At 31.1% G+C, this 26,242-nt stretch overlaps 2 protein-coding genes and 2 long non-coding RNA genes across 5 annotated transcripts; 1 reads left to right on the top strand and 3 right to left on the bottom strand.

Annotated features, from left to right (window-relative positions):
• Positions 1-4,130: 4,130 nt before the first annotated feature.
• On the bottom strand, positions 4,131-5,067 carry LOC107935713 (uncharacterized). The gene is made up of 2 exons (XR_001694245.2): positions 4,688-5,067; positions 4,131-4,513 (listed from the first exon to the last, which is right to left on the bottom strand). It is a non-coding gene; the product is annotated as an uncharacterized lncRNA (long non-coding RNA).
• Positions 5,068-8,037: 2,970 nt separating this feature from the next.
• Positions 8,038-9,093, bottom strand: LOC121223464 (uncharacterized). Its single transcript, XR_005920797.1, has 2 exons — positions 8,520-9,093; positions 8,038-8,370 (listed from the first exon to the last, which is right to left on the bottom strand). It is a non-coding gene; the product is annotated as an uncharacterized lncRNA (long non-coding RNA).
• On the top strand, positions 8,279-17,491 carry LOC121203611 (TMV resistance protein N). Of its 2 annotated transcripts, none has more exons than XM_041104952.1 (8): positions 8,279-8,412; positions 10,730-10,882; positions 11,957-12,688; positions 12,950-14,051; positions 14,327-14,367; positions 14,972-15,212; positions 15,345-16,427; positions 16,518-17,491. In XM_041104952.1, exons 3-8 carry the CDS (start codon positions 12,201-12,203, stop codon positions 17,268-17,270), a joined length of 3,708 nt encoding a protein of 1,235 aa, XP_040960886.1. In that variant the 5' UTR covers positions 8,279-8,412; positions 10,730-10,882; positions 11,957-12,200; the 3' UTR covers positions 17,271-17,491. The 2 variants fall into 2 exon arrangements, with proteins under 2 accessions (XP_040960886.1, XP_040960885.1); XM_041104951.1 differs by having other exon boundaries at positions 11,946-12,688.
• Positions 17,492-19,437: 1,946 nt separating this feature from the next.
• LOC107930874 (T-complex protein 1 subunit theta) lies at positions 19,438-23,680 on the bottom strand. The gene is made up of 13 exons (XM_041104950.1): positions 23,305-23,680; positions 22,785-23,047; positions 22,530-22,676; positions 22,256-22,417; positions 22,045-22,122; positions 21,662-21,795; positions 21,404-21,476; positions 21,241-21,318; positions 21,036-21,158; positions 20,786-20,880; positions 20,145-20,369; positions 19,980-20,037; positions 19,438-19,805 (listed from the first exon to the last, which is right to left on the bottom strand). The coding sequence occupies exons 1-13, from the start codon at positions 23,450-23,452 to the stop codon at positions 19,737-19,739; spliced, it is 1,653 nt and encodes a 550-aa protein (XP_040960884.1). The 5' UTR covers positions 23,453-23,680; the 3' UTR covers positions 19,438-19,736.
• Positions 23,681-26,242: the final 2,562 nt, after the last annotated feature.

The raw sequence follows: 26,242 nt of genomic DNA, 5'->3' as shown, positions 1-26,242 counted from the left end.
AAATGGAAATGTATAGAGAAATTGATGACAAAAATCTTCGTTGTTCCCTTGAAATTTGATCTGTTTTTCTCCTTCATGTAGGATTGTAGATAAGGTGATACTTATATCATTAAAGGAGACAAGTTTAGTCTTGATTAATGTCTCAACATTGATTTTAAGATTTAAGAAAATGAAAAAAAACTCTTAATTAATTGTTACCGACTCCCTCTCATAGGTATTATAATGAAGATAGATTCATTTGGAAAAGTAAAAGGTGGGAAACATATACACAAATTTCCTAGACAAGTCCTTTGTTGTTTCCTGTAAATTTCATCTGTTTTTCTCCTTCCTCATGTTCATATACTTATTGTTTCTACTTTGTTTCTGAGGTATTGAGCCATCTATTTTCTGATTTTGAACACTATATCCATATATACAATTTTAATACTTAATTTGTAATATATATATATATAACAACGAGTTTGAAAAAGATATTTATTTTTTTATATTACTAAATTTAAAATTATCATTATAATTATCACTTAATTATTATTAGAGTTTATTGTGCTCAATTTTTTTATATATATTTGAGGGAGAAAAATAGGATTGCTTAATATTGAACCCAAACTCTCGTACCTACTGTAACACCCCTTACCCGTATTCAACTCCGGAATAGGGTATGAGGCATTACTAGAACACTTACACATGTAAACGTATTAAACCGAGTTACAAAATTTCATTCAAATTTAAACTCTTCAAAATTTTAACATGCTTTTATATTTCTTTACAACATATCCTCAAAATATTATATTCATAACAAATAGGGCCTACGAGACCCGATACTTACTCATGTAATTCAAAGCTCCATTTCCATTTTATTCAATTCACAATCTTTCATGTTCACAATTCAAATCAATTTCTCAATCCAATATATATATATTTCAATACCACACTCTCATACTATGAAACTTTATTTTCCCATATGAGCTTAAACCATGATCATCACATATTAAAGACAAATGTTCTTGACATTTCCATCACATAAACCGAATTAATCAATGCAACTCAATGATATAATCATCAATACCATTACTATCACATATATATATATATGTCATGACTAAATTTCTTAAACATTTGATCAATTGCTTTTCAATACCGCAATAGTTCCTTCAGTACCAATACGTATTTACCATTCAATTTAACATTTACCGATTATAATCAGGCATATGACCATTATACACAATTCTTTCATACATTTTATTGTCATCCTCCTCCTCTCCATTCCACATCCTTTATTATAAAACATGCTTAAATAGCATTATACGTAATTTTACTATTCACTTATATTTAAATTCAAAGCTGTCTATTTGAGTCAGAGTCACTAAATCATTTTTATCCAAAGATACAGAGCTCCAAATTAAGATCCGTTAATTTACCTTGAAACTATACTCACATTTCTTCTTACCATAAAATTTTCAGAATTTTTGACTTGGGAAATTAGTACATTTTATTCTTTAAAGTCACCCCTGTTTCACTGCTCAACATCTCTGACCTCTCTTCACTAAAAATGAATTATCTCATTGTACAGATCTCGGATGATATTTATGTTTGCTCCCTTTGAAAATAGACTCATTAAGGATAATAATAATATAAATTATAACTCATAATAATTTTTTTTACAATTTTTTATCATTTTCCAAAGTCAGAACAGGGAATTCTGAAATCAAACCAACCTTGCCTAAGTAAAATTCAAATATCTCAAAATGTATAACTCTTTTTCTTTCTCTGTTTCTTTTATGTAAAAATAGACTTCTTAAGCTTTTATTTCATATCTTATTAACTCTCTAATTCAATTTACACAATTTTTTGTGATTTTTCAAAGTCACACTATTGTTACTGTCCAAAACTGTTTTGTTACTAATTCTACTTTTTCATAATTTCACTTTTTCACTTTTTCACTTTTAATCACTATTCAATTCAAAATTCACTTTTCCATTTTCAAGTCAATATTCAATTCAATTCCACACATATATTCATTATTCAATTACACTTAATCGTTACATGATCTCATGTATTCTCACTTAGTCAATTTCCCGTTGAATACTCGGAATATACACGGATACGTAGAGAATTAGCACATAAGTGCCACACTGATATGTAGCCGAAGCTACCACTGATATGCAGCCGAAGCTACCACTGATATGCAGCCGAAGCTACCACTGATATATAGCCGAAGCTACCACTGATCAATAACACTGGAAATGTCCACGAGCCTGCTCATACAAGCTGTCAGGTGTCTGCAACACATGCTAGATCACCTAGCACCCGGGACTCACTGTAACACAGTAACACTGATCTCTAGTGACATGTCACTTGTATCCACTTCTATTCCTAAGTTCAACCGGGAATTTACACTTAACACTTTGTTTTCAACACTTTATCAATTGAGTTACTGGGACTTTAAAAACATAAAGAACATTAAAAACAGGGCTTAGAATCACTCACTATGGAGCTTGGAAGCTTGAAAACCCTAACAATGGCTTTCCCCCTTGCTGATTTCGTCCAAATGAAGAAGATGAGCACAATTTGCCATCTTTTTCCCTTTTAATTCATTTTAATTACTAGATTACCAAATTGCCCCTAACTTAAAAATTTCCTATTTCACTTATCTCATGCCCATTTTTGTCTACCAACTTAACCAATGGTCTAATTACCATATAAGGACCTCCAATTTAAAGTTTCATAACAATTGAACACCTCTAACATGTAGAACTCAACTTCTGCACTTTTTACAATTTAGTCCTTTTGACTAAATTGAGTGCCCAAACGTCGAAATTTTCGAACGAAATTTTCACAAAATCATTCCTTGAAATTGTAGACCATAAAAATATAAGAAAAATAAATTTTTCCTTGTTGGATTTGTGGTCCCGAAACTACTACTCCGACTAGGCCCAAAATCGGGCTGTTACACCTACAAAAGTAAGCTTTTGTAAATAGGCCAAGAGGTTGCTGACAATTATGTTAAGTAGTTATTATTTTGAGTAATATTACATTGCATTAGCTATATAAAGGAAAACTATATTATATGTTGAATATGTTAAAAATTATTTAATTATTATTTAAAAATTTTCTATTATAATATTTGTTTGAATTGATAAATTAATATATTTTACATATATTTAATAATTTAAATAAAAAATATTATTTTATACTAATTACTTCAATTAAAAGTATAATATTTAAAAAAATTAATCAAATATTAAATACGTAAAATCACATATGTAACATAAGCTACTGATTATAAAGTAGATATGATAATTAAAACAATAATAATAATAAAACACAAACCGTCCAACACATTACTTGATGATAATTGTAGGATCTATTTTCGTGTTGTTAAGGTTTATATTTTTTTCAATTATTTAATAAGTTTGTTTATGCATATAATCTTAGTTTTACAAGTGATTTTAGAGATGATTTTATTGTCGTCCTCTCTAGTTTGGTGAATGTTCGATTCTTTTGTCAATTTTTGCTCGTCGCTTTAGACCATCCGATGTTGATTTCCTTATCATATTAAGTATTTGTAATTACTCTAAATATGTCGTACTTGAGTTGTGACGAAACTAATTGTTAACGTGCCACGATGTTCTAATTCAATGATATTAACGTGACATGAATAATGAATTCATTCTAATTCAAGTATCATCTCATCTGGACCATCTTTTCCTCTAACTTAAATAGAGGATAGATTGAAGCAAATTCCATTTGACTGGTGTGCAATTTTCCTCTGACTTTATAATTGGTACACAATTATGATTAGAATGAAATTATCAAATGTTCACCTTTATTTTACAGCGACAATGTTATAACCTTACAATCAAAATTCTGAAATAAATGTTCTTAAAGACAAATTGCACGAAATAACTAAATCTCAAGTTTTATTCTGAATTACATAATAATTGAAGTTATCACTAAATCCTCCCTCACTAGGAATGCATAAAAGTCTATTCAAATCAATTTATCTGACCGAAACTGATGTAATCCCTTTTATAAAGTCTGTTCAAATAAACTTATTCAGTTGAAACTGATGTAATCCCTTTATATACATATCTAGATATGTATCAAACATAAGTGTTAAATATAGGTACTTAGAGAAAATGAATGGGTTCGTGTAATATAGGCTCTGATATTACCAACATCCATGCAAAATCGAGAAAGATATGAATGAGACAATCTTCTAACTCCCTATCCCAGGCCCTAGTGTAGGTTAGGGTAATACACTAAAAACATAGATCACCACTACTCCCCACCGTAAACATTCTAAAATCACATGCAAAATTCTTTCAAGCTCGTTTTAGCATCCAAAAAGAAAAAACAATAATAATAAAATAGATGCCTAAACCAAGTCCGAATATGAGTGGTGAGATACAAGAGATGGGAAATCAATCATACCATGCAAGATTTAGTCCTCATCCATTCCTGCCGGTTGATCTCTCCTCGCTGGACCTCCAGCTGGTTTCGCCATGATAATCTGCAAACAGTGAATCAACGGCATTACTGAGCTTAGTGGAAGAAAATGTTTAGAAAATGAAATACATATGCGATCCTAAGCAACAAATACAGCTTTGCATGAGAATCTAATCCCATCAGCAAACTATTTTAAGTGCGACTTTCATTTTCAAGCTTTCTGCCTCTAGTAAATTACCTGATCTACATGCAACACAGTGCAGGCAGCATCTGCAGTAGAGCTGTCCATGGGCCGGGCCGGGCCCGGAAAAAAAATTTTGACCCTACTCTTAGGCCCGGGCCCGGCCCGACCCGAAATATGGGCCTAAAATTTTGTCCAGGCCCGGCTTTTAATAAACACAAAAAAATATTTTAAAAATAATAAAAATAAAAATATTTTTAAAGTATTTTAAAATTTAAAAATAAAAATAAAAAATATATATTTATTATATTCGGGTCGGGTCGGGCCGGGCCAGGGCCCGGGCCAAAAAAGTTGAGCCCGAGCCCGGTCCATTTTTTAAACGGGCCTCATTTTTTTGCCCAAGCCCATATTTCGGGCCTATATTTTTACCCGAACCCTCCCATATTTCGAGCGGGCCGTCGGGCCTGGCCGGGCCGCCCGGCCCATGGACAGGTCTAATCTGCAGCATATTTGAGAGCAAAAAACCTGACAAAAAAGTCAACAATTGTAAATTATAAAAGAATCAGAGGTTAATGAAAGTATGGATTGGAAGAAAGGGAGAAGAATATATTTCTAGATATAGCATGCTTTTTCAATGGGGAGGAGAAAGATTTGGTAAGATGGTTGTGGGTTTTTTCCAGATACTGGAGTCGATGTTCTCATTAAGAAATCCCTCATAAAAGTCAGTGATGACAACCAATATTTGCGAATGCATGTCTCGTTGCAAGAAATGGGAAGAAAAATTGTTGAAGAAAAATGTGTTGATGAACCCTGAAAAGGTAATAAGGTTGAAACACCTAATTCTAATCAAAATCAAATAGATGAAGTGTAATAAGGCTGAAAAACCTTATTTTAAAATAAAATAAAAGAAGTGTAGTTTTATATGGTTTTACTTTTATTTTATTTTACCACAGTATTTCATTTTAATAAGGATTCGGATCACTAAATTCTAACAAAATATAAACATGACTTTGTTGACTTTTTAAATTGCCTTGAAAAGTATCTTACCTATAATAGGAGTTAAAAGTGTTAGGAAAACTTTTGTCGACAAATGTTCATACTTTACGAACTAAATTTTTAAAAAAATAAATTCAAGTGATTTCATCCTTCATTATGTGTTTTCATTTGGTACGCTAACAATGCATAAATTTTATAAAATGCCAGAGCACTAAATATTAATTCTAGTATTTTTAGGCTTTAATTTAAAGTCAGATGTGCTTGTTAGATATGAGTATGTATTTGAAATGTGTATGTTGATTGTTTTTTCAAAAGGTTTTTTTTTTTTCATGTATTAAAGAGTTCTTGAACGATCATGTCTCAATGCCCATATTTAGATTTAGCTGCTTCATGTGTTTGAGCTGCTGCTTGTAACAATGCAATTTATTGGATTTAGCTTCCATTAAAGCCATTAACTGCTACAGATTGGCTGAGAACATCAATGCATTAACATTGTTGATAAAACATTATAGGTTAACTAATCGCTCTTTCTTTCCCTCTCATACATGGGAATTTATGGTTCTATTTACCAAGAGACTGATGTTATTATACCTGGAAGTGAAATCCCAGAATGGTTTAGCCAACAGAGAGGTGGCTCTACAATTAGGATACCTCTATCTCTCAAAATATTAAATATTTTGTTATATGTATAAACTTACATCTATATTTTCAATATAGGTTGAAAAAACATAATCCAACTTTGAGACAAAAGTGTGGAGAAAGTTGGATTGCTCCATGAAGAAGCAGGTAATAGCGCAAAATATAATCATCTTTTATCTTTGACATCAAACGCCATGGGAACCTGTACTCTGTTTTTGTGTTGCTTAAATGGTATTTAAATAGCTACATTTTGTAGTTTATATAGGTCCTTAACACTACTTAAATGGCTTCAATTCCTGCTAACAAAAGATCCCATATTGACGAAACCATATTTCTGCTGTTATTCCAGAAAGGTATACCTTCAAAATGTTTTTTTAAGGGATCGAGGTATTCTAACAGTTAAGGTTCTATCAAATGTTGTTGGTGCAATGAAGTTGAAGAGAACTGTGATCATATTTTTCTTTCTTGGAAAGCTTGGGAAGTGTTGTTTCAATATGGTGGGTGTTATACTTGAAATATAATTAAATTGTTTGATAAATATAAATATTAAATTATAAATAAATTTATTTTAAATTTTTAAACATTGCACATTATTTTAAGCAAAATCATATATTAAATAACGTTACTATAAATATGAAATATTTGTAGTAAATTATAGTATTACATATAAAATATTATAAACATTATGAAAAATAAATATTATACCGAGAATATAAAAAAATGAAGGTTCATGTGTCATAGAAAATTTTGTTGAATAAAAAAATAAAATGAGAAAAAATTGAATCTAATGTGTGACGGTCTGATAGTTAGGATGTTCACCACCTAGGTATAGCTTGGATTCGAGTCATGTTAGTCAAGCTTGTTGTTCGGGTTTTGTCATATTATTGTAATTTACCAAAAAAATGAAGAAAAAAAATTCTATGAAGTGGTTTATATTAGCGGCTATCAAACATATTAAAATAAATAAAACTGTTGAAAATATTAATTTTTTTAGTTGATTTTTTTTCAACCATTTATCAAATAGGGCTGAATAAATGTTTCGAGTAGATAAAATTAGATAAATATTGAATTTCACTTTACATTTGTCTTTGAATTACACTTTTTTTAATTTAAATATTGAAATTTATAATTAAACAATATCTTGTAATAAAATAATTTAATGCATAATTTGGTACTTGAGTTTGATACTTTTTTTCTAATGTGGTACTCTTGTTTTTTTTTTCAATTTGTTACATATATTTGACAAAAGTTATATATTTTGGTATTCAAAAGTAACGATGTTAACTTTTTAGTGTTTAGTTCAAGCCTGGGAATTAACTTGATGAAAGTTAATTGTTAATATTATTAACTTTGAATTTTTCATGATTTTGTTAATAGAATAAATTTAGTGTTAATTGTGGATTTGTTTAATTTTACATTTAATTTGTCAAATACAGTCTAATGGATATAATTTAATTCGGGTTTTAGAGTTGGTTTAATGAAAATACATAATTAGCAATTAATTTTCATCAAATCAACCCTAAAACTCGAATTAAACACTTAACATCTTTATTTTTGGGTGTTAAAATATATAACTTTTATCAAATACAAATATCTAATTGGACCAAAAAAATAACATAAGTATCACATTTAAAAAAAAGTGTCAAACTCAAATACTAAATTATGTGTTAAGTCTAATAAAAGATTTTAATTATTTTACATTACATAAAATAATATACATTTTTAAATAAATAATCATATATCTTTAAACAATAATTAAATACACTAATTAATAAAATAAATATATAATTAATGAAATAAAAATAATTAGATGTATGTTACATAAGAAACTAGTTAAGCATGTAAAACACAATACGTTAATACTTTATAATTACGAAGTAAATATGATAATGTAAAACACAAACGGTCCAACACTTATAATTATTGTAGGCTCAATTTTGTCTGACTCTTTCTTGGATTCTTCCTGGAGACAACATCTATCACTCATCTATCATCCCACAATTTCCATACCTACGCGCTTTCATTTGGAAGAAAAAATGGAAATGTATAGAGAAATTACTGACAAAAATCTTCGTTGTTCCCTCGAAATTTGATCTGTTTTTCTCCTTCATGTAGGATTGTGAAAAAAAAGAGAACGATTTTGAAAGGTGAATATTTTTCTTCAGATTCGGTTTATTTCCTTCTGTTTTTATTTATTTATTTATTTCTTTTATATAATGAAATAAGAAATAAAAAGGGAGAAAAGGGAACTCACCGGACGGCCGCGGATGCGCTGTCGAATGGCTTCTCCTCCGTCGCCTGATTCGGCTCAAAAGGGGTCGAGAGTCCCCAGTTTTTTCTGATCCTCGCGGGTTGAGAGAGCTCGGCTCTCAAGGACGCCGTACAACGGGGGCTGGAAAGCCCATTTTGCGCAACGCCGGCCACTGGCCACTGCGGCGGCGCGACGGAGGCCGGAGAAACTCAGGCCGGAGGAAAAAGGGAAAGGGCAGAGAGTTTTCCAGTTTTTTTTTCTGAGGAAGGAGAAAAAATGAAAGTTTTTAAAAAAAAATTGGTTTATATAGCATACATAAACGGCGCCGTTTTGCAACTAGGGGTCAGGTGCCAAAACGGTGATGTTTTGACACTGACCCGCGACCCGACCCGTCCACCATCATGATCCGCGTGTTTCTGCGGTAAAGGGGATATTTATGCGCCAAGTCCCTATGATTTTGCGCCGTAGTGCAATCTGGTCCCTTTTGTTTTTTTAATTTGGCCACATGATTTTCTGCGCGTTTCGTTTTAGCCCGCGCCAAAACACTGCGCATAAGGATGGGAATATTTTCCCAATCAGCCCTCCGTTCTTTGAGCGCATCCTATTTTGATCCCCGGGGACCCTTTCTTTTTATTTATAATTTAAACCCCGAATTTTGGATCCTATTTCAATCCCGTCCTTAGTTCTCTTCTTTATTAGATTTTTTTTTAGAAAAAAAGGGGATCTTTTATTATTGTTATATCTTTTAAGTGTTATATATATTATTTATTCTAAAATGTTTTATCTAATATCTACTCTTGTTTTTTTTTTGTTTTTTTTGACTTAATTATTATAATAATTATAGTTTCTTTTATTTTTACTTGTTCATTACTATTATATTATAGTAATTTGATGTTATTATTATTATTATTATTATTATTATTATTATTATTATTATTATTATTATTATTATTATTATTATTGTTATTATCTATGTTTACTTATCTAAAATTTTAAGATTTTGGTTTTTATCATATGTTATTTCTTTTTAGATTAATCCACTATTCTGTTAATAATTATATTATTTTTTATTTATTTAGACCCTTTTATAATTCCAAACATTATTATTTTTGTTATTATTAATATTATCATTTTCTTTTAGCCGTTTTACGTACCATTTATTTACATATTTGTTTATCTTTTTATCTATTTTTAGTTGTTTTTATTATTATTTATCATCATCTCATTTTTCTATTTTATTTTTGCTTTTATTAATATTGTTTATGTTATTGTGTATATGATTCTATGCACCTTAGCATCGTGTTTTATTCTTACATTTTCCTATAAAGTCACGTTACATTAGTTTTACCCGAGGCATAAATCATGTCTTTAAAACTAGTAAACTTTGTATTTTGAGATTGTATTTTTGATTCGATAAGATTGTGCCTTAATTTACGAAGTTTCGATTTTCTTGACAAGTTCAAATACATGAATTTTTTTAAGTAAATTTTTTTAATAATTTCGGGAATTAATAAAAGATCGTGTTCTAACTTACGGAATATGATCTTTTTTTTTAAATCGAGATAATTGAATATCTTTTGAATAAGTAAAATTTTCGGTATTTATTCTCGTATCGGGAATCTAAGACATTGTGTCCTAATTTACAGGATGTAATTCTCTTTCTCGATTAATGTGAAATATGCCCTATTCTCGAAAATTTTTCAATATTTTAACAAAAAGATCGTATTTTTAAATCTCTTCAAAATTTTCAATTTTCGACACCGAGACATTAATTAATCAATTAGGTACCAATTTTGGGCGTTATGAGGGTGTTAATCATTCCTCGTACGTAACCGACTCCCGAACCCATCATTTGAATTTCGTGGACCAAAATTGTTGTTTTAATAAATCAAATCATTTGCTAAAATAATTATTTTTCGAGGTGAATCTATCACACCTCATTAAAAAAGATTGGTGGCGACTCTCATATTCGTTTTCTTTTTTTTCTTTTTTTAAAATCCAACTCGATCCCCTTTTAGCAAAAAATTGGTTTCGACATATATTTTTCTTCTCATAAATCGTCATGTCATCATCACTTTCGAATTCCTCATCCATGTCTAGAAAGAAATATTATGTTTTTTTGAGTTTTAGAGATGAAGATACATGCAAAAATTTATCCATAATTTAGTGATTAATTGTACAGGAATTAAATTTTAATTTTATAAAAAATGCAGGGACTTCTGGCACATTTAAACCAAGAAAAACTCTATAAATATTAACAACAACTCTCGCCTTCTTGGAGTCTTCTCGGAAAGAACATCTAAGGCTCATCCGATTTAAGAAAACAAAGAAAAAGTTGAAGAAGCCTTCACCAAACACGAAGAAAGGTACAAGGAAGATAAAAGATAAGATCAAATGGTGGTGAATTGCTATGACACGTAAAACACAATTTTAATACTTAATTTGTAATATATATATATATATATATAACAACGAGTTTGAAAAATATATTTATTTTTTTATATATTACGAAATTTAAAATTATCATTATAATTATCACTTAATTATTATTAGAGTTTATTGTGCTCGGTTTTTTTATATATATTTGAGGGAGAAAAATGAGATTGCTTAAGATTAAACCTAAACTCTCATACCTACAAAACTAAGCTTTTGTAAATAGGCCAAGAGGTTGCTGACAATTATGTTAAGTAGTTATTATTTTGAGTAATATTACATTGCATTAGCTACATAAAGGAAAACTATAATATATGTTGAATATGTTAAAAATTATTTAATTATTATTTAAAAAATTTCTATTATAATATTTGTTTGAATTGATAAATTAATATATTTACATATATTTAATAATTTAAATAAAAATATTATTTTATATTAATTACTTCAATTAAAGGTATAATAATTAAAAAAATTAATCAAATATTAAATGCGTAAAATCACATATGTAACATAAGCTACTGATTATAAAGTAGATATGATAATATAAAAATAAAAAGTAAAACACAAACCGTCCAACACGTTACTTGATAATAATTGTAGGATTTATTTTCGTGTTGTTAAGTTTTACATTTTTTTTAATTATTTAATAAGTGTATTTATGCATATAATCTTAGTTTTATAAGTGATTTTAGAGAAGATTTTATTGTCGTCCTCTCTAATTTGGTGAATGTTCGATTGTTTTGTTTGCTCGTCACTTTGCACCATCCGAGGTTGATTTCTTTATTGTATTAAGTGTTTACAATTACTCCAAATATGTCGTACTTGAGTTATAACAAAATTAATTGTTACCGTGTCATGATGTTCTATTAATGTTAAGGCTAAAGCTTTTATTGTGTTGATAAAGTTTATTATTCATCATCTACTATGAGTATTTATTATTTTCTTTCGCCTGAATTATATGGTTCTGAATAAATTAATGAATTTAATTTTCAGAAAAATTGTAGGCTGCATTTTGTGAACTCTCACCTTCTTGGAGTCTACCCGGAAAGAGCATCTATGACCCCGAATTTCCACACCTACTTCCTTTCATAGATATTATTATACTGATAGATTCACCTACTCCCTTTGTTCTTCCCTCGAAATTTCGTCTGTTTTTCTCCCCTCATGCTCATATACTTATTGTTTCTGAGGTATTGAGCGACTGATTTTGAACACTACATCCACATATTTTTCTTCTCATACATCCTCATGTCGTCGTTACTTTCGACTTCCTCGTCCATTTCTAGAAAGAAATACGATGTGTTCTTGAGTTTTAGAGGTGAAGATACTCGCAAGAATTTTACGGATCATCTCTACGATGCTCTAAATAGAACTGGGATCGTCACTTTTAGAGATGATCCAAAGTTGGAAACTGGTGAAGAGATCGCACCGGAACTCTTCAACGCAATTCAGCAATCATGGTGCTCTGTAATCGTTTTTTCTGAGACCTATGCCTTTTCAGGTTGGTGCTTGGAGGAGCTTGCGGAGATTGTTAAACAAAAAAATGACAAGGGTCATAAAGTTTTTCCAATTTTCTACCATGTTGATCCATCCGATTTAAGAAAACAAAAAGAAAAAGTTGAAGAAGCCTTTGCCAAACACGAAGAAAGATACAAGGAAGATAAAGACAAGATCCAAAAGTGGCGAAATGCTTTGACTGAAGTGGCTAACATCAAGGGATGGCATTTAAATAATAGGTATTTCTTTCTTATCTTCTCTATTTCCTAATTTTAATGACTAAAAAATTGTTTTTTTTATTGGATTGCATGTTATTTTTATAATTTTGTGTTTAATTGAGAATTCCCATATTTCAACTAACGAACAAGTTGTGTATTTTGATGCTATAATGTATCTTACTGTCTTATTCGTACTTTTTGTTTGCTTCCAACCATATTATACTTCATGATTCACTAAACTAAAAATGAAAAAGTGCATATCGGATTTTAATTTCATTGTAGGCACGAATCAGGGTTTATTAGAGACGTTGTTAAGAAGATATCAGCAAAATTATGTCAGACATATCCAGTTGTTCATGATGAGTTGGTTGGAATTAGTTTACATTTGGAGGAGTTGTATTCGAAAATAAATATTGGGGAAGACGATGTCCGCATTATAGGAATTTGCGGAATGGGTGGCATCGGTAAAACAACTCTTGCGAGGGTTGCTTACACTCAAATGTTACCTCATTTTCAAGGTAAATGCTTTCTTGCTGATATTCGAGAAGTTTCAAACAAACATGGACTTGTTTCTTTACAGAAACAACTTCTTTCTCAAATCTTTCCGGATGAATGCTTCAATTTTTTCAATGTTCATGAAGGGAATGCCATAATCAGCCACCGGTTGTCTAGTAAAAAGGTTCTTGTTGTTCTTGATGATGTTGATAACATACAACACTTGAAATGCTTGGTTGGAAGGCGTGATTGGTTCAATTTAGGGAGTAGGATCATTGTAACAACAAGAGATGAACATTTGCTCCGATCTTATCGAATCAATGATGTGTATAAGCCTACAATATTGAATCCCAACGATGCACTAAGGCTTTTCAATTTGAAAGCTTTTGACGGTGATACAACGCCGAAAGTTGATTTCATTGAGCTTTCTGAACATGCTGTACATTATGCTGGTGGTCTTCCCTTAGCTCTTGAAGTTTTGGGTTCATTTTTGTGTGGTAGAGATATAGTTCAATGGAGAAGTGCAATCGAAAGACTTAAACAAGATTCTAGCAAAAAAATTCTTGACACACTAAGAATTAGCTTTGATGGATTGGAAGAAGGGGAGAAGAATATATTTCTAGATATAGCATGCTTTTTCAATGGGGAGAAAAAGGATTTGGTAATGGAAGTATTGGATGGTTGTGGGTTTTTTCCAGATATTGGAATCGATGTTCTTATTAAGAAATCTCTCATAAAAGTTGATGATGATAACAAATATTTGTGGATGCATGCCTTGTTGCAAGAAATGGGAAGAAAAATTGTTGAAGAAAAATGTGTTGATGAACCCGGAAAACGTTGTAGATTATGGAAGGAAAGAGATATCCATCATGTTCTAACAAAAAACACGGTAAATCATTCAACAAGAATTACATACAAAAAATTATTTTATTAATATATGATGTAAATCCAAAGCTTAGTCTAATTGGTTTATATATTGATCCTTAAGTGACATTGAGTAGCTTTAATTTTATTGAAATACTTTCATTAGAAAATATTTTATTTACTATATTCCAACCAAAAATTGTGATAATGTTGAACATGTGTGTTAATTTTCAAAAGTTTTATCGTACAATTTAGAGCATTTATTTTCTTTTCTTATTGTCTATTCTTGATTACTTCTAGGCTACCGAAGTGGTTGAAGGCATGATCATCGACAATAAATGGTAGGAAAACATACACGTAAATGATCATCTTTTTCTCTTTTTTTTTCTTCTCATTTTTTTTTTACCAAGCATACTTCATTCTCATATCCCTTCACTTTTTCACTTAACTAAACACATTCTTAATGCTTAATTTTTCAATCTTATATTTATAAAATTTATATAAAAAAAAACACATTACTCTTTCAAAAGAAATTATAAAATATTTAATGTCATTGTCTTTGTTAATATTAATGGTTTATATATGAAGTAATGACAGTATATATCAATGAACTATGCCATAACATATCATTAAAAGTTTTCAAAAGTAAATCCAAATAATGCCATCATTTCGCTAGTAATGTATAGAATTACACATCAATGCACTAAACATAAAACAAAATATTAGTTCTAGGTTTTTTAGGCTTAGGTAATTAAAAGTGTGAAATAAGTGTTAGATTAAGTATTGTCTAATATATTCAATCATATCGCAATACCATACTCATATACGCATTACATATAAGTACTGGATGTGGGTACATAAAAAAATATCGATGCAACATAGCTTTTAGATATTGAATGTTTTGTATATTTTGAAGCTCATTTTTGTTTTACTCATGATTATTAGGGAATCAAGCAAGATGTTCAATTTGAGCGCCGATACCTTCTCGAAGATGAAAAATTTGAGATTGCTCAAACTGTTTAGCACATCAAATTGTGATGATCTCAAATATATTTCTAATGAACTACGGCTTTTAGATTGGACAGGATATCCTTTAAGATTTTTGCCTTCAAACTTCCACCCAGATAATCTTGTTGCACTTCTTTTACCATATAGTCATATTGAACAACTATGGAAGGAGAATAGAGTAAGAACTAACTCATCTTATCCTTGTGTTTTAGTTTATTTTAATATAAATGATTAAACTTTGATTAAGGTAAAAAAAAACAAAAATTAGCATTGTTATGTCTTCGGCCTAATTTATTGTTGTCTTCAACAGCCCTTGTTTAAGTTGAAAATGATCAACCTCAAAGGGTCCCAAAACCTGATCAAGACACCTGACTTCACAACAGCACCAAAACTTGAAACTTTGATTATGGAAGGTTGTACCAGATTAGTAGATGTCCATCCATCAATCGGAGTGCTTAAGAGCCTTAAACTTTTGAATTTAAGAGACTGCAAAAGTCTTAGGAGTCTTCCAACCAAAATTGGAATGGAGTCTCTTGAAACATTAATTCTTTCAGGTTGCTCAAATCTTGCAAGGTTTCCAGATATCGATGGGAAAATGGAACATCTAAAAACTCTTCATCTTTCTGGTTGTTTCAAAGTTGAATATTTACCAGAGAATTTGCAGCAATCAGAATCTTTGGAAGAGCTTGACTTGAGTGAAACAGCCATAAAAGAACCATCATCCTTCCTTTCTCAATTGAAAAAACTTAAAGTTTTGTCTTTCAGTGGATGCAAGGGACCATCATATAAGTCACGACCAAATTTGCCTTTTCTTTTCAAGGTAATCCAAGGAAGAAGGACGAATCCCATAGCTCCCATGTTGCCTTTGTTGTCAGGTTTGAGTTCATTAAGAAAGCTAAATCTAAGGGACTGCAATCTTTGTGAAGGAGATATTCCACGTGATATTTCTAGTCTATCCTCCTTGACAGATGTTGATCTTAGTGGTAACAATTTCATCAGCATACCTGCATCTCTGACTCAGCTCTCGAAGCTTTGGTTTCTTGATTTGTCAAATTGCAACATGTGCACACTTGGTGAAGCAGATATTCATGGTCTATCCTCTTTGAGTTATCTTTATCTTAGGGGTAACAATTTCATCACCATTGCTTTGGCTCCTACTCAACTTAGCAGGCTTAAGTTACTGGGATTATCAAATTGCAAGATGCTTAAATCGTTGCCAGAGCTTCTAACAAGTATAGCAGATCTGCGTATAAATGATTGCTCTTCACTTGAAGTAGTTGCAAGTCCATCAAAAGTGCGCAATTTAGTGGATAGGGGTTCCATTACAGCCATTAACTGCTTCAAATTGGCTGAGAATATCAATGCATTAACACTGCTGAAAAAACATCTTAAGGTCGATTAATCTCTATTTTCTCCCTTACAAAATCTCATACTTGAGAATTTATGGTTTTAGTTGCCAAACGACTTGTGTTTTATTTTGCAGGCATTCGCAAATTCAAGAAAAATGTTTACCATTGTTATGCCCGGAAGTGAAATCCCAGAATGGTTTAGCCAACAAAAAAGTGACTCTTCAATTAAGATACCCGTTCCGAAAGATAGTCAATGGATTGGAGTTGCTTCTTGCTGCATTTTTATCAATAATGATGCTTCAAGGGATGACGAGGTTATCAATTGTAGTGCATTTATCTGTTGCAGAAATTCTGAACAAGCCAGCTGTGATGGATCTATTTTTCGAGGTAGAAATCGTAGACAGATTGATTGGAGCGGCAGGTTGGTGGGTAAAAGATTTAACGAGCCCATAATGAAAGATCACCTTTTTCTTCGTTATTGGTCGCGTGATAAACTATATCCAATTTCCATGGAGGATAAATATGGTGACTGTGAAACCAATAATTTATGGGCAACAGATTGCTTAGATCAGAAATGGGATGAGCTTGAGGTGTCTTTCGCACATCCATTTGAAGGCAGTGCTAAGGTGAAGAAGTGTGGTGTTAGAATAGTGCATGAGAAAGATTTGGAAGAAATAAAAGAGTTGCAGTGCCATACCACTCAATCCTCTCCAAATTTTGAACACATCCATCAACACTCAGCTCACAACGATGGATCAACAGATAGCACTTCTCACATAAAACGAAAAGCTAATATCTACGATGAAGCGGAGGAAGAAGGGCCGCAACCAAAACGGATGCAGAAATTTTTCAATTTTATGGTGCGCCAATGGGGGAAGAAGCATTAACGGTGGTAAACTAGTTAACCAACCTCCAATTGATTTTTTTATTTTTTTTACACATTTGTAGCTTTTATTTCATTTAAAGTAATCATTCTAAATTTATTTACTAAGGAGATATGATCCTTCTATTATATATCAAAAACTTTTAAAATCTTTATTCATACTCATATTGTACATGAGTGCATATTCTATGCATATTGCAAATATTGATAATATAGGTTTTTATACCATTAAAATTTTGTCACTTAATTCATTCGTAATTCATGAAGTGTCTACATTTATATTAGTTTCATTTTTTTATTAAATTTTTATTTTCATTATATATATATTCACTTACATCTATATTTTATTGCTAAGCTAAAGTAAACATAATCAATTTGTGGCAAAAATGCGGAGAAAAAAGAATATCTTCCATAACAAAGCACATAATAAAAATGTGAAAATCCTCAAATGAGGATTAGATTCTAATTTCACTTGAGTTAAAAATCATCATTTTTATTTGAGATTTATGTGTTCAATTTAATATATCAAAATTGTTTTTATACATTTGAAAGATTAAATTTAATTCCTTTTAATGAAAGTAGCATTTAAATTTCATGGCTTGAAGTACAAATAACATTATTCCAACTCTTTACTTTATATTTATTATAAAGTATTTATGTTTTGACATTTATTTTTAACACTTATTCAAATATGAATATAAAGTATACTCTTTTAATTAATTGGAAAATTTTTCTTTGTGAGAAACATATTCATATCCAATATATTTTTTAAATTTTAATAGATTCATTTTTTATTCTTGTTTAACATGAGCAAGATTTTCAACGATTGTATTTTCTATGATATTAAGAAAAAATTTTCGATTTGAAGTAAATTAATAAACCAATGATATAGATTATTTCAATGCAACAAAAATAATCTTGGTATTTTATGTTTATCCCTTAGATCGATAAAAACATGAAAGTTTGCTCACAGGATCGTGCAAGTGAAGGACCAGCAAAGGTTATCAAGTTGAAATGGAAGCAGACACTTGCACAATTATATGCTCGGATGAATTTTGAGAATTTTTAGGAGAATCAAAATTAAATAATAATTTTTACAATAATAAAAATATAATTTAACCCTTTTAATAGTTTTTATCTTTATAAATTTTAAATAATTGAATCAAATTTTTATCAAATTTAGGAAAATTAAAATGTAATTTTATTTTTACTAATTTAAAATTTTAAAAATAAAAAAAAAGATTTAAAAATGTAAATTTTAGGGAGATTATATGCTCGAATGAATTTTGAGAATTAAAATTTGATATAGATTATGTTAATACATAATTAGTTGTTGTTTTTTTACATATAATGTAATGTAAATTATATTATTTTAAATGAAATTTTTTCAATTTGTTTATTTTAAATGAATTTTTTTTCAATTTGTTGTTCCAAAATGTAAATTCAAATAGTAATCTAATTGTAATGTCGATAAAACCTTTTAAACTAGGCAGGTTCTTAGAGTTTATAAATTTTAACAATTTGACCCTTATTTTTTTTCTTTTCAACAATTTAACCCTCAACATTTTATTTTGAGTCAAATTATGGATTTTTTATCGCAAATGTTGATTAAACCGATAATTTAATGATATTAACGTGACGTGAATAATGAATTCATTTTAATTCAACATTAAACCTTTCAAGTATCATCTCATCTGGACCATCTTTTCCTCTTAACTTAAATAGGGGATAGATTGAAGGAAATTCCATTTGACCGGTGCGCAATTTTCCTCTGACTTTATAATTGGTGCACAATTATGATTAGAATGAAATTATCAAATGTTCACCTCTATTTTACAGCGAGAATGTTATAACCTTACAATCAAAATTCTGAAATAAATGTTCTTAAAGACTAATTTATTGCACGAAATAACTAAATCTCAAGTTTTATTCTGAATTAGATTTGTCCATTTAATACATAATAATTGAAGTTATCACTCAATCCTCCCTCACTAGGAATGCATAAAAGTCTATTCGAATCAATTTATCTGACCCAAACTGATGTAACCCCTTTTATAAAGTCTGTTCAAACAAACTTATTCAGTCGAAACTGATGTAATCCCTTTATATACATATCTAGATATGTATCAAACATTAGTGTTAAATATAGGTACTTAGAGAAAATGAATGGGTTCGTGTAATATAGGCTATGATATAACCAACATCCATGCAAAATCGAGAAAGATATGAATGAGACAATCTTCTAACTCCCTACCCCAGGCCCTAATATAGGTTAGGGTAATACACTAAAAACATAGATCACCAATACTCCCCACCGTAAACATTCTAAAATCACATGCAAAATTCTTTCAAGCTCGTTTTAGCATCCAAAAAGAAAAAATAATAATAATAAAATAGATGCCTAAACCAAGTCCGAATATGAGTGGTGAGAAGATACAAGAGATGGGAAATCAATCATACCATGCAAGATTTAGTCCTCATCCATTCCTGCCGGTTGATCTCTCCTCGCTGGACCTCCAGCTGGTTTCGCCATGATAATCTGCAAACATTGAATCAACGGCATTACTGAGCTTAGTGGAAGAAAATGTTTGGAAAATGAAATACATATGCAATCCTAAGCAACAAATACAGCTTGGCATGAGAATCTAATCCCATCAGCAAACTATTTTGAGTGCGATTTTCTTTTTCAAGCTTTCTGCCTCTAATAAATTACCTGATCTACACGCAACACAGTGCAGGCAGCATCTGCAGCATATTTGAGAGCCAAAAACCTGACAAAAAAAAGTCAACAATTGTAAATTATAAAAGAATCAGAGGTTAATTTTCGCTGCAAAAGAGAACAGAACTGAGCCAGAAATAATTGTAAATAGCGACTAACTTAGTGACATAAAGGTCCCAAACATTCACGGTTGAGACATCCTTGCAAACACCATCCTCAGGGTCGTCTCCCCTCAAGTCGATGCCCACTTTAGCATTCCCAGATGCATGCTTTTCATACAACTTAGAAATAATATCCATTGGATTGAGTCCAGCATTCTCTGCCAGGGTTCTCGGTACCAATTCAAAACTTTCAGCAAACTTAGCAATGGCATACTGATCCAATCTGCAAAATATCCCGTAGTTAATACTAATAGCTTCTTCTAGTACTCATCTAATCTACTATAAATCCCAAAAACCTGTAGGAGATTCTCAAGACAGCTATCAGAATGAACATGACCAATGCAAGATATCAATAACTCGACAGCCAACAATGCAGAAGTTAACTCATTTGACACCTCTCCAGCACTATGCCTGAATACCTAGTTGTTCAGCAGGTAGAATCATGATGGTTGGTTTTGCACCGGTTCCGGTCGTACCGACCAGTGTGGTACTGCCTACCTTGGGTAGAGTTCCATCAAGCCACAAATGTGTTCATGTCATTCATATAAGTGTAATGCACAAAGTTGCAGCTTAAATATGAAACAATACATGCAGGATGGCATTTTGCATTAAGAAGAGCACACGGAAAAAACAAATCACCCTGTTTCCTTGAAGGAGAACTCTTTCAGTCTTCTCGCCAACTCGATTTCTGTAGCAGCAGCTCCAGGTACTATACGACTATCCCTGCACATTGCCTGACCAAAAATGAACGGGCATTAAGAATGGGATAATGATTCTTTCCTTGGAATTTACATCCAAAAAAAATGGAAAAGACAATTTCAGCAGGTGAGAATAAAAGACTTTAATCAGGTTTATATGGCATTCAAAGAAAAAGATCAGCAAAAAAAACCTTATATGTATTGACTCCATCATCAACAGCTCTTTCAAGATCATCCAATATACTATCAGTACTTCCTCGCAGAACCACAGTGGCAACCTTGTTACCCCCATCTTCACTTCTCACAACAGTGACCTACATTAAATTGGCAAAGGCAAAATAGAGTGAGGCAAGGACAAGGAACCAAATATAAGTAAATCCACCTCTTCAAACATACCCGAGAACCACCGATTTCCTCAACTGAAATTGAATCAACAAATCCCAAATCATCTGGCTTTGGTTGGCTGAGTTTCAGCTGTCAGAAGAATTAAAGGCCCATTAGATTGCAATCAAAAGAAGTGATCTTTTTTCTCATAACATAATCTAGATAGAATGCTCACAAGAGCAGAAGTGCCTGTTGTGCGGCAGAAGCGTCGTAGTTCAAACTTTGAGCTAATTTTCAAGACCATTAACCTGCACAAATAAAATCACGTATCAGAGATGTTGACCAAGAGAGCAAAATAATTGAAATAATTTTGAATCCAAAAAGTAGGTGAATCTATCAACACAACATATTCAACATCATGCGCTTAATATCAAATCAAAACAAGAAAGAGCAAAGTAAAGAGTTGGAAATAAGGGAAGGAAGCATGATGTACTTGTAACGGTCACAGAAATGCAATGCCATTTCCCCGACAGCTCCACCACTAACGATAACTTTGGCACCAGAATCAGCAACTGCTTTAATGAGCTCCTCAACCTTAGCTTCTTCAGTTTTTGCATAATTCTCTAGCTGTAAGAAAAAAAACATAAAGAGAAGCCTTCCACATTTAGAATATTTGACCAACAAAAGCACCCTATACCAATTTACAAAATGTAAAGACGGACAGCATGAGATAAGAAAATCATTATGCCCATATTGCCCAAAACCACAGATTTTAAAATAACAGGAATGCATTCAAAACAATTTGCCTTCTAATCGGTTGCTTCTTTCATACTATCTCCTATTTAAAAAAAGAATTAAAAAATTATCATAATTTACCTGCTCAGCAGAGTGAATCAAAACAGTTCCCTTTGTTTCAGTAGCAGATGAATCAACACCAGTTGCAAACACAGCCACCTAACACAAAGTGAACACAACAATACAAGTCAAAAAGCAACGAGACCTTTAACTTGGCCAAGTGAAAACTATCAAGCAGCTTTGTATAATTTAAATTAATCTGAAATGGATAAATAGAAAGAAAAAGAATTACCTTCGCCTTCTCCACACGTTTTATACTTCCCACAGCATCACCTTTTAAAACCATTCCCCTAATCACTGTGCAATTATGCAAAACTCCTCCAACAAGCTTTGACACACGGACATTATCAACATCAAAGTTCACAGGGTTCTTGGGGCATACTTGGATGCAAGCCTAATGACATAAAAAAATAAAAGAAAGAAAATGCAATTATGTTGTCCTTCAAAAGGCAATTGATTCTAGAATAATTGATTAGTTACGCAGAGAGCAACGAGTTGAGAATTACATCAGCTATGTGGGAAGACAATATATCTTCCAGTCCATATTGTTTGCTAGCAACAGCAGCTTTCATTCGACTAACAACTTGCTCTTTATTCCGTACATCCATAGTTTCAGAACCTTTCTCTACAAGCTCCTCCAAAATCTCAAGTGTCTACAAAAGTTAAAACACAAAAAACCAATTCACAAATGACAACATATTTATCATCACAATTAACAATACTCATGTCATTGAAGTCACTTAAAAGTGCAAAGGACAAACTTTAGTAATCGCTTTAGTATATCCACTGATTATCTCACTCGGATGCAAGCCAGTCCTAACAAGCTCCTCAGCATTTTGGAGAAGCTCTCCGGCAAAAGAAATTGTCAAATTAGCCCCATCACCAATTTCCTCTTGCTGAGCCTTACCCGCCAGAACTAATATCTTTGCCGCCGGATGCTGAACCTCAAGCTCATTGACAATGGTAGCAGCATCATTGGTAACAAAGAGCTTGTCTAAATGATTAATAACCATCTTATTCATTCCTAAAGAACATTAACAGAAAATTAAAGCAAATAAGGCATTACAAAAAGAACGATCAACCCGGATTTCAGGAAAAAAAAAAACAGAACAATAGTAGCACCATCACTGGCAATAAAGAGCTTATCTAAATGATTAGTAAAAATCATACTCATACCTAAAGTACATTAAAACAATTGATCCGAATTTCAAACAGAAAACAAAGCGGAATTCAAATTAAAAACAACAATTTATAAAGAAATTCGAAGAGAGAGAAGGGTACCGTCGGGGCCGAGGGAAGTGCGGGTGATTGTTGAGAGTTGCTTGCAAGCATCTATGTTTTTCAAAACAGCTTCATCGAGACCTGAGAGATGCTTGTGACCTTCCTTAAGCATCGATTGTATGCCATGAGGTTGCATTGAGATCGCCATTTTTTTCTTCTTTTTTTGCACAAATCCTAATCAAAGAAGAGTAAATTAAAAAATCCAAACCCTAGAACTGGGGGGAAATGGAACTTGAATTGGTCTTGAAGAAGGAAATAGCAAAATGGAAGTGTAAGTCAGGCAAACCCTAAAACACTTTCTATAAAGGTTTGTCTTAGATATAAGGCATAAGCTCTTCTTTTCTAAAATCCATAGATTTAAGATTTTCAAAAACTTGCAAATTTAGTCTCTAATATTTACTTTTATTATCATTTTGGTCCTTTTCTTTAAAATCACTTAACTTTTAATCTTTAAATTTTAATATTTTTAGTCACTTTTCTTTAAAAAAAACAATTTAATTCAATTTTGAAAATTTAAAGCTAAAATTATCTAAAATAAATAAATGTTAAGAAATAAATTTTTTATTATGCCTATTAAAATTGTGATTTAGATTTCAAAGGACTTGTATTTAATGAGAAATATAAATTTAGTAGGTTATTGTGAAAATAAAAAAATAAAAAAAATATATAAAACATTTATATAAAAGATATATTTATATTTTAAAGGGATAATTCTTAAAACTGCATAGTAATTTTGATTTAATGTGTAATTTAATATATAAAATTTGATGTGGTACATTTATGCAAATAAAACTTTTTTTTGAACGATATAAACATGAAATTTTGATATTGGTTTAAATTTATACATAAAATTTTTATTGTGGTTTAATCATACAGATTTAAAAAATATATAAATAAATCATTTTCTTTTCATATTAGATTAATATAATTATGTGTGTATACAATATATAAATGTAAAATGGAGTTATATTGATAATTATTTTAGTAATTTATAAAAAATTGAATCAAATAAAAATTACATTATTAAAATTGCAGAAATTCATAGTTTATGTACAAAATTACACATTTTATCAATATACATGTATAATTTTGATATTTATCTCGATTTTAAATCAATAATAGTTTTTTTTAGAAGGGTTAAATAATAATTTATCCCGTAAATTATATATCGTAATGTAGTACCTATAATATGGTGCATGTGATTTTCTTCCGTTCACCGCTTTAACCCAAACCATTACAAAAAGTGACTGTGGCAATATTGGATCTCGTCACATTGTGGGCCTTGTGACCTTAAGCTTCTGCATTCCGATGTGCAAATGAATCAAACTAAGAACTACCTAGAATCATGAAAATGGACAATCAAACAGTAACGCCAATGTGCTCTTCTTAAAGGTAGGTCTTCTTGACCAAAAGGCATTATCGGAACTCTTCTGACTGCAACCTCGTTGAGCAGATGAAGCTTCGCCTCCATGGTGTGTTGCATGTAGGACTCATCATCAGAAGTCGCATGACCTTCACTACTCTCTGACTAGCTACGATCTCTAACTCGACTTATTGGCATTTTTTGGGTTAGAACCTTTAAGGACATAGAGGGGTTAAAAGAAAGGAGAGGAAGAATAATACTACCTTCTTTGTGCATAGTCAACACTAACAAATGAAATAACATTAGACGATGGAAGGTTTGTATTAATGGAGCTACATTAGTACATTGTCAAAATGGGCGAAGTCAGAAAATTTTTTTAACGGTCAAAATTAAATTATAATTTTTAATATAGTAAAAATGTAATTTAACTATTTTAATAATCTATATCTTTATAATTTTTAAATAATTAAATCAAGTTTTTATCAATTTTAGGGAGATTAAAGTGAAATTTTCCCTTTATTAATTTAAAATTTTAAAAATTGAAAAAGTCTAAATAAAAAATTTTCCATTTTAAGAGATCGGAGTCCCTACTAGAAGCTTTGTCCAGTGAGACACGTTTTCTTCTTAATTGAGTGAAAGTGCGTCCTGCTAAAAGCGCTTTCCTGAAAAGTCAACAGAAAATACGTCTAGCATGATTTAAGTGTTTTATTTTCTCTCTCCTAAGTTGGTTGACTTTTTCTAGAATTAGGGTTTGAGTTTTTAAGGTTCAAGATTAGAGATTTTGAGAGAAATATTTAGGGTTTTTGACTTTCTCATATCTCTCGTACAAGAAGATGCTATCAACTTGTACCAATGCCTTTACAGTACTGAAATGATTTTTTGCATTGCTTGAAAGTCCAAAAGAATAGATGAAAAACTCTTTTCCCATGAACCAATTGATCACGATAGTACACAGACTCCATTTGTAGATCGATTACAAAACCTGGTACATATCGAGCCAATACCTAACACCATTGTCACAAATTATTGTATTACTTGTCCCACCCATTCTGCATCTTCCCCATAGCCTTTTGTTTTGCGACTCATGCCTATAGCCTTTTGTTTTGCGACTCATACCTTGTAGTACGACGATGTATAGTCATACTGACTATGAACATTGACAATCACCCATGGGAAAAGAGTTTTCCATCTATTCTTTTGAACTTTTCGAGCAATGAAAAGAAGCATTTCAATATTTTAAAACATTGATACAAATTGACAACATCTACCTGAATGGGAGATATGAGAAAGTCAAAAAACCCTAAAAATTTCTCTCAAAATTTCCAACCCTAAACCTTAAAAAACCAAAATCCTAACCTAAAAAAATCAATCGACTAAGGAGAGAAAAAGTGAAAACGTGTCTAATAGGGTGGGTGTGTTTTTTGCTGACTTGTCAAGAAAACACTTCCAATGGGGCACGCTTTCACCTAACTAAGAAGAAAACTCGTTTAGCTAGATGCGTTTTCACTCTCTCTCTAAAATCAATCTATTTCCTTAAATATCACAAATTTTGGCCCATTTCCCTATTTTTTTCGG

The sequence above is a fragment of the Gossypium hirsutum genome, chromosome D11, assembly GCF_007990345.1.
Source record: "Gossypium hirsutum isolate 1008001.06 chromosome D11, Gossypium_hirsutum_v2.1, whole genome shotgun sequence".
NCBI lineage: Eukaryota > Viridiplantae > Streptophyta > Magnoliopsida > Malvales > Malvaceae > Gossypium > Gossypium hirsutum.
Note: the sequence above shows the minus strand (reverse complement) of the source record. Positions and strands in the feature narration are given on the sequence as shown.

Bases quoted from the DNA above. Each gene is read 5' to 3' on its own strand.
- LOC121203611 (XM_041104952.1), top strand. From the start codon at position 12,201: ATGTCGTCGTTACTTTCGACTTCCTCGTCCATTTCTAGAAAGAAATAC. The intron at 12,689-12,949 runs GTATTTCTTTCT...ATTTCATTGTAG, and splicing joins GGATGGCATTTAAATAATAG to GCACGAATCAGGGTTTATTA. The intron at 14,052-14,326 runs GTAAATCATTCA...GATTACTTCTAG, and splicing joins ATGTTCTAACAAAAAACACG to GCTACCGAAGTGGTTGAAGG.
- LOC107930874 (XM_041104950.1), bottom strand. From the start codon at position 23,452: ATGGCGATCTCAATGCAACCTCATGGCATACAATCGATGCTTAAGGAA. The intron at 22,123-22,255 runs GTAATTCTTTTT...ACTTTGTGTTAG, and splicing joins AACGTGTGGAGAAGGCGAAG to GTGGCTGTGTTTGCAACTGG. The intron at 19,806-19,979 runs GTAATTTATTAG...CAATGTTTGCAG, and splicing joins CTGTGTTGCGTGTAGATCAG to ATTATCATGGCGAAACCAGC.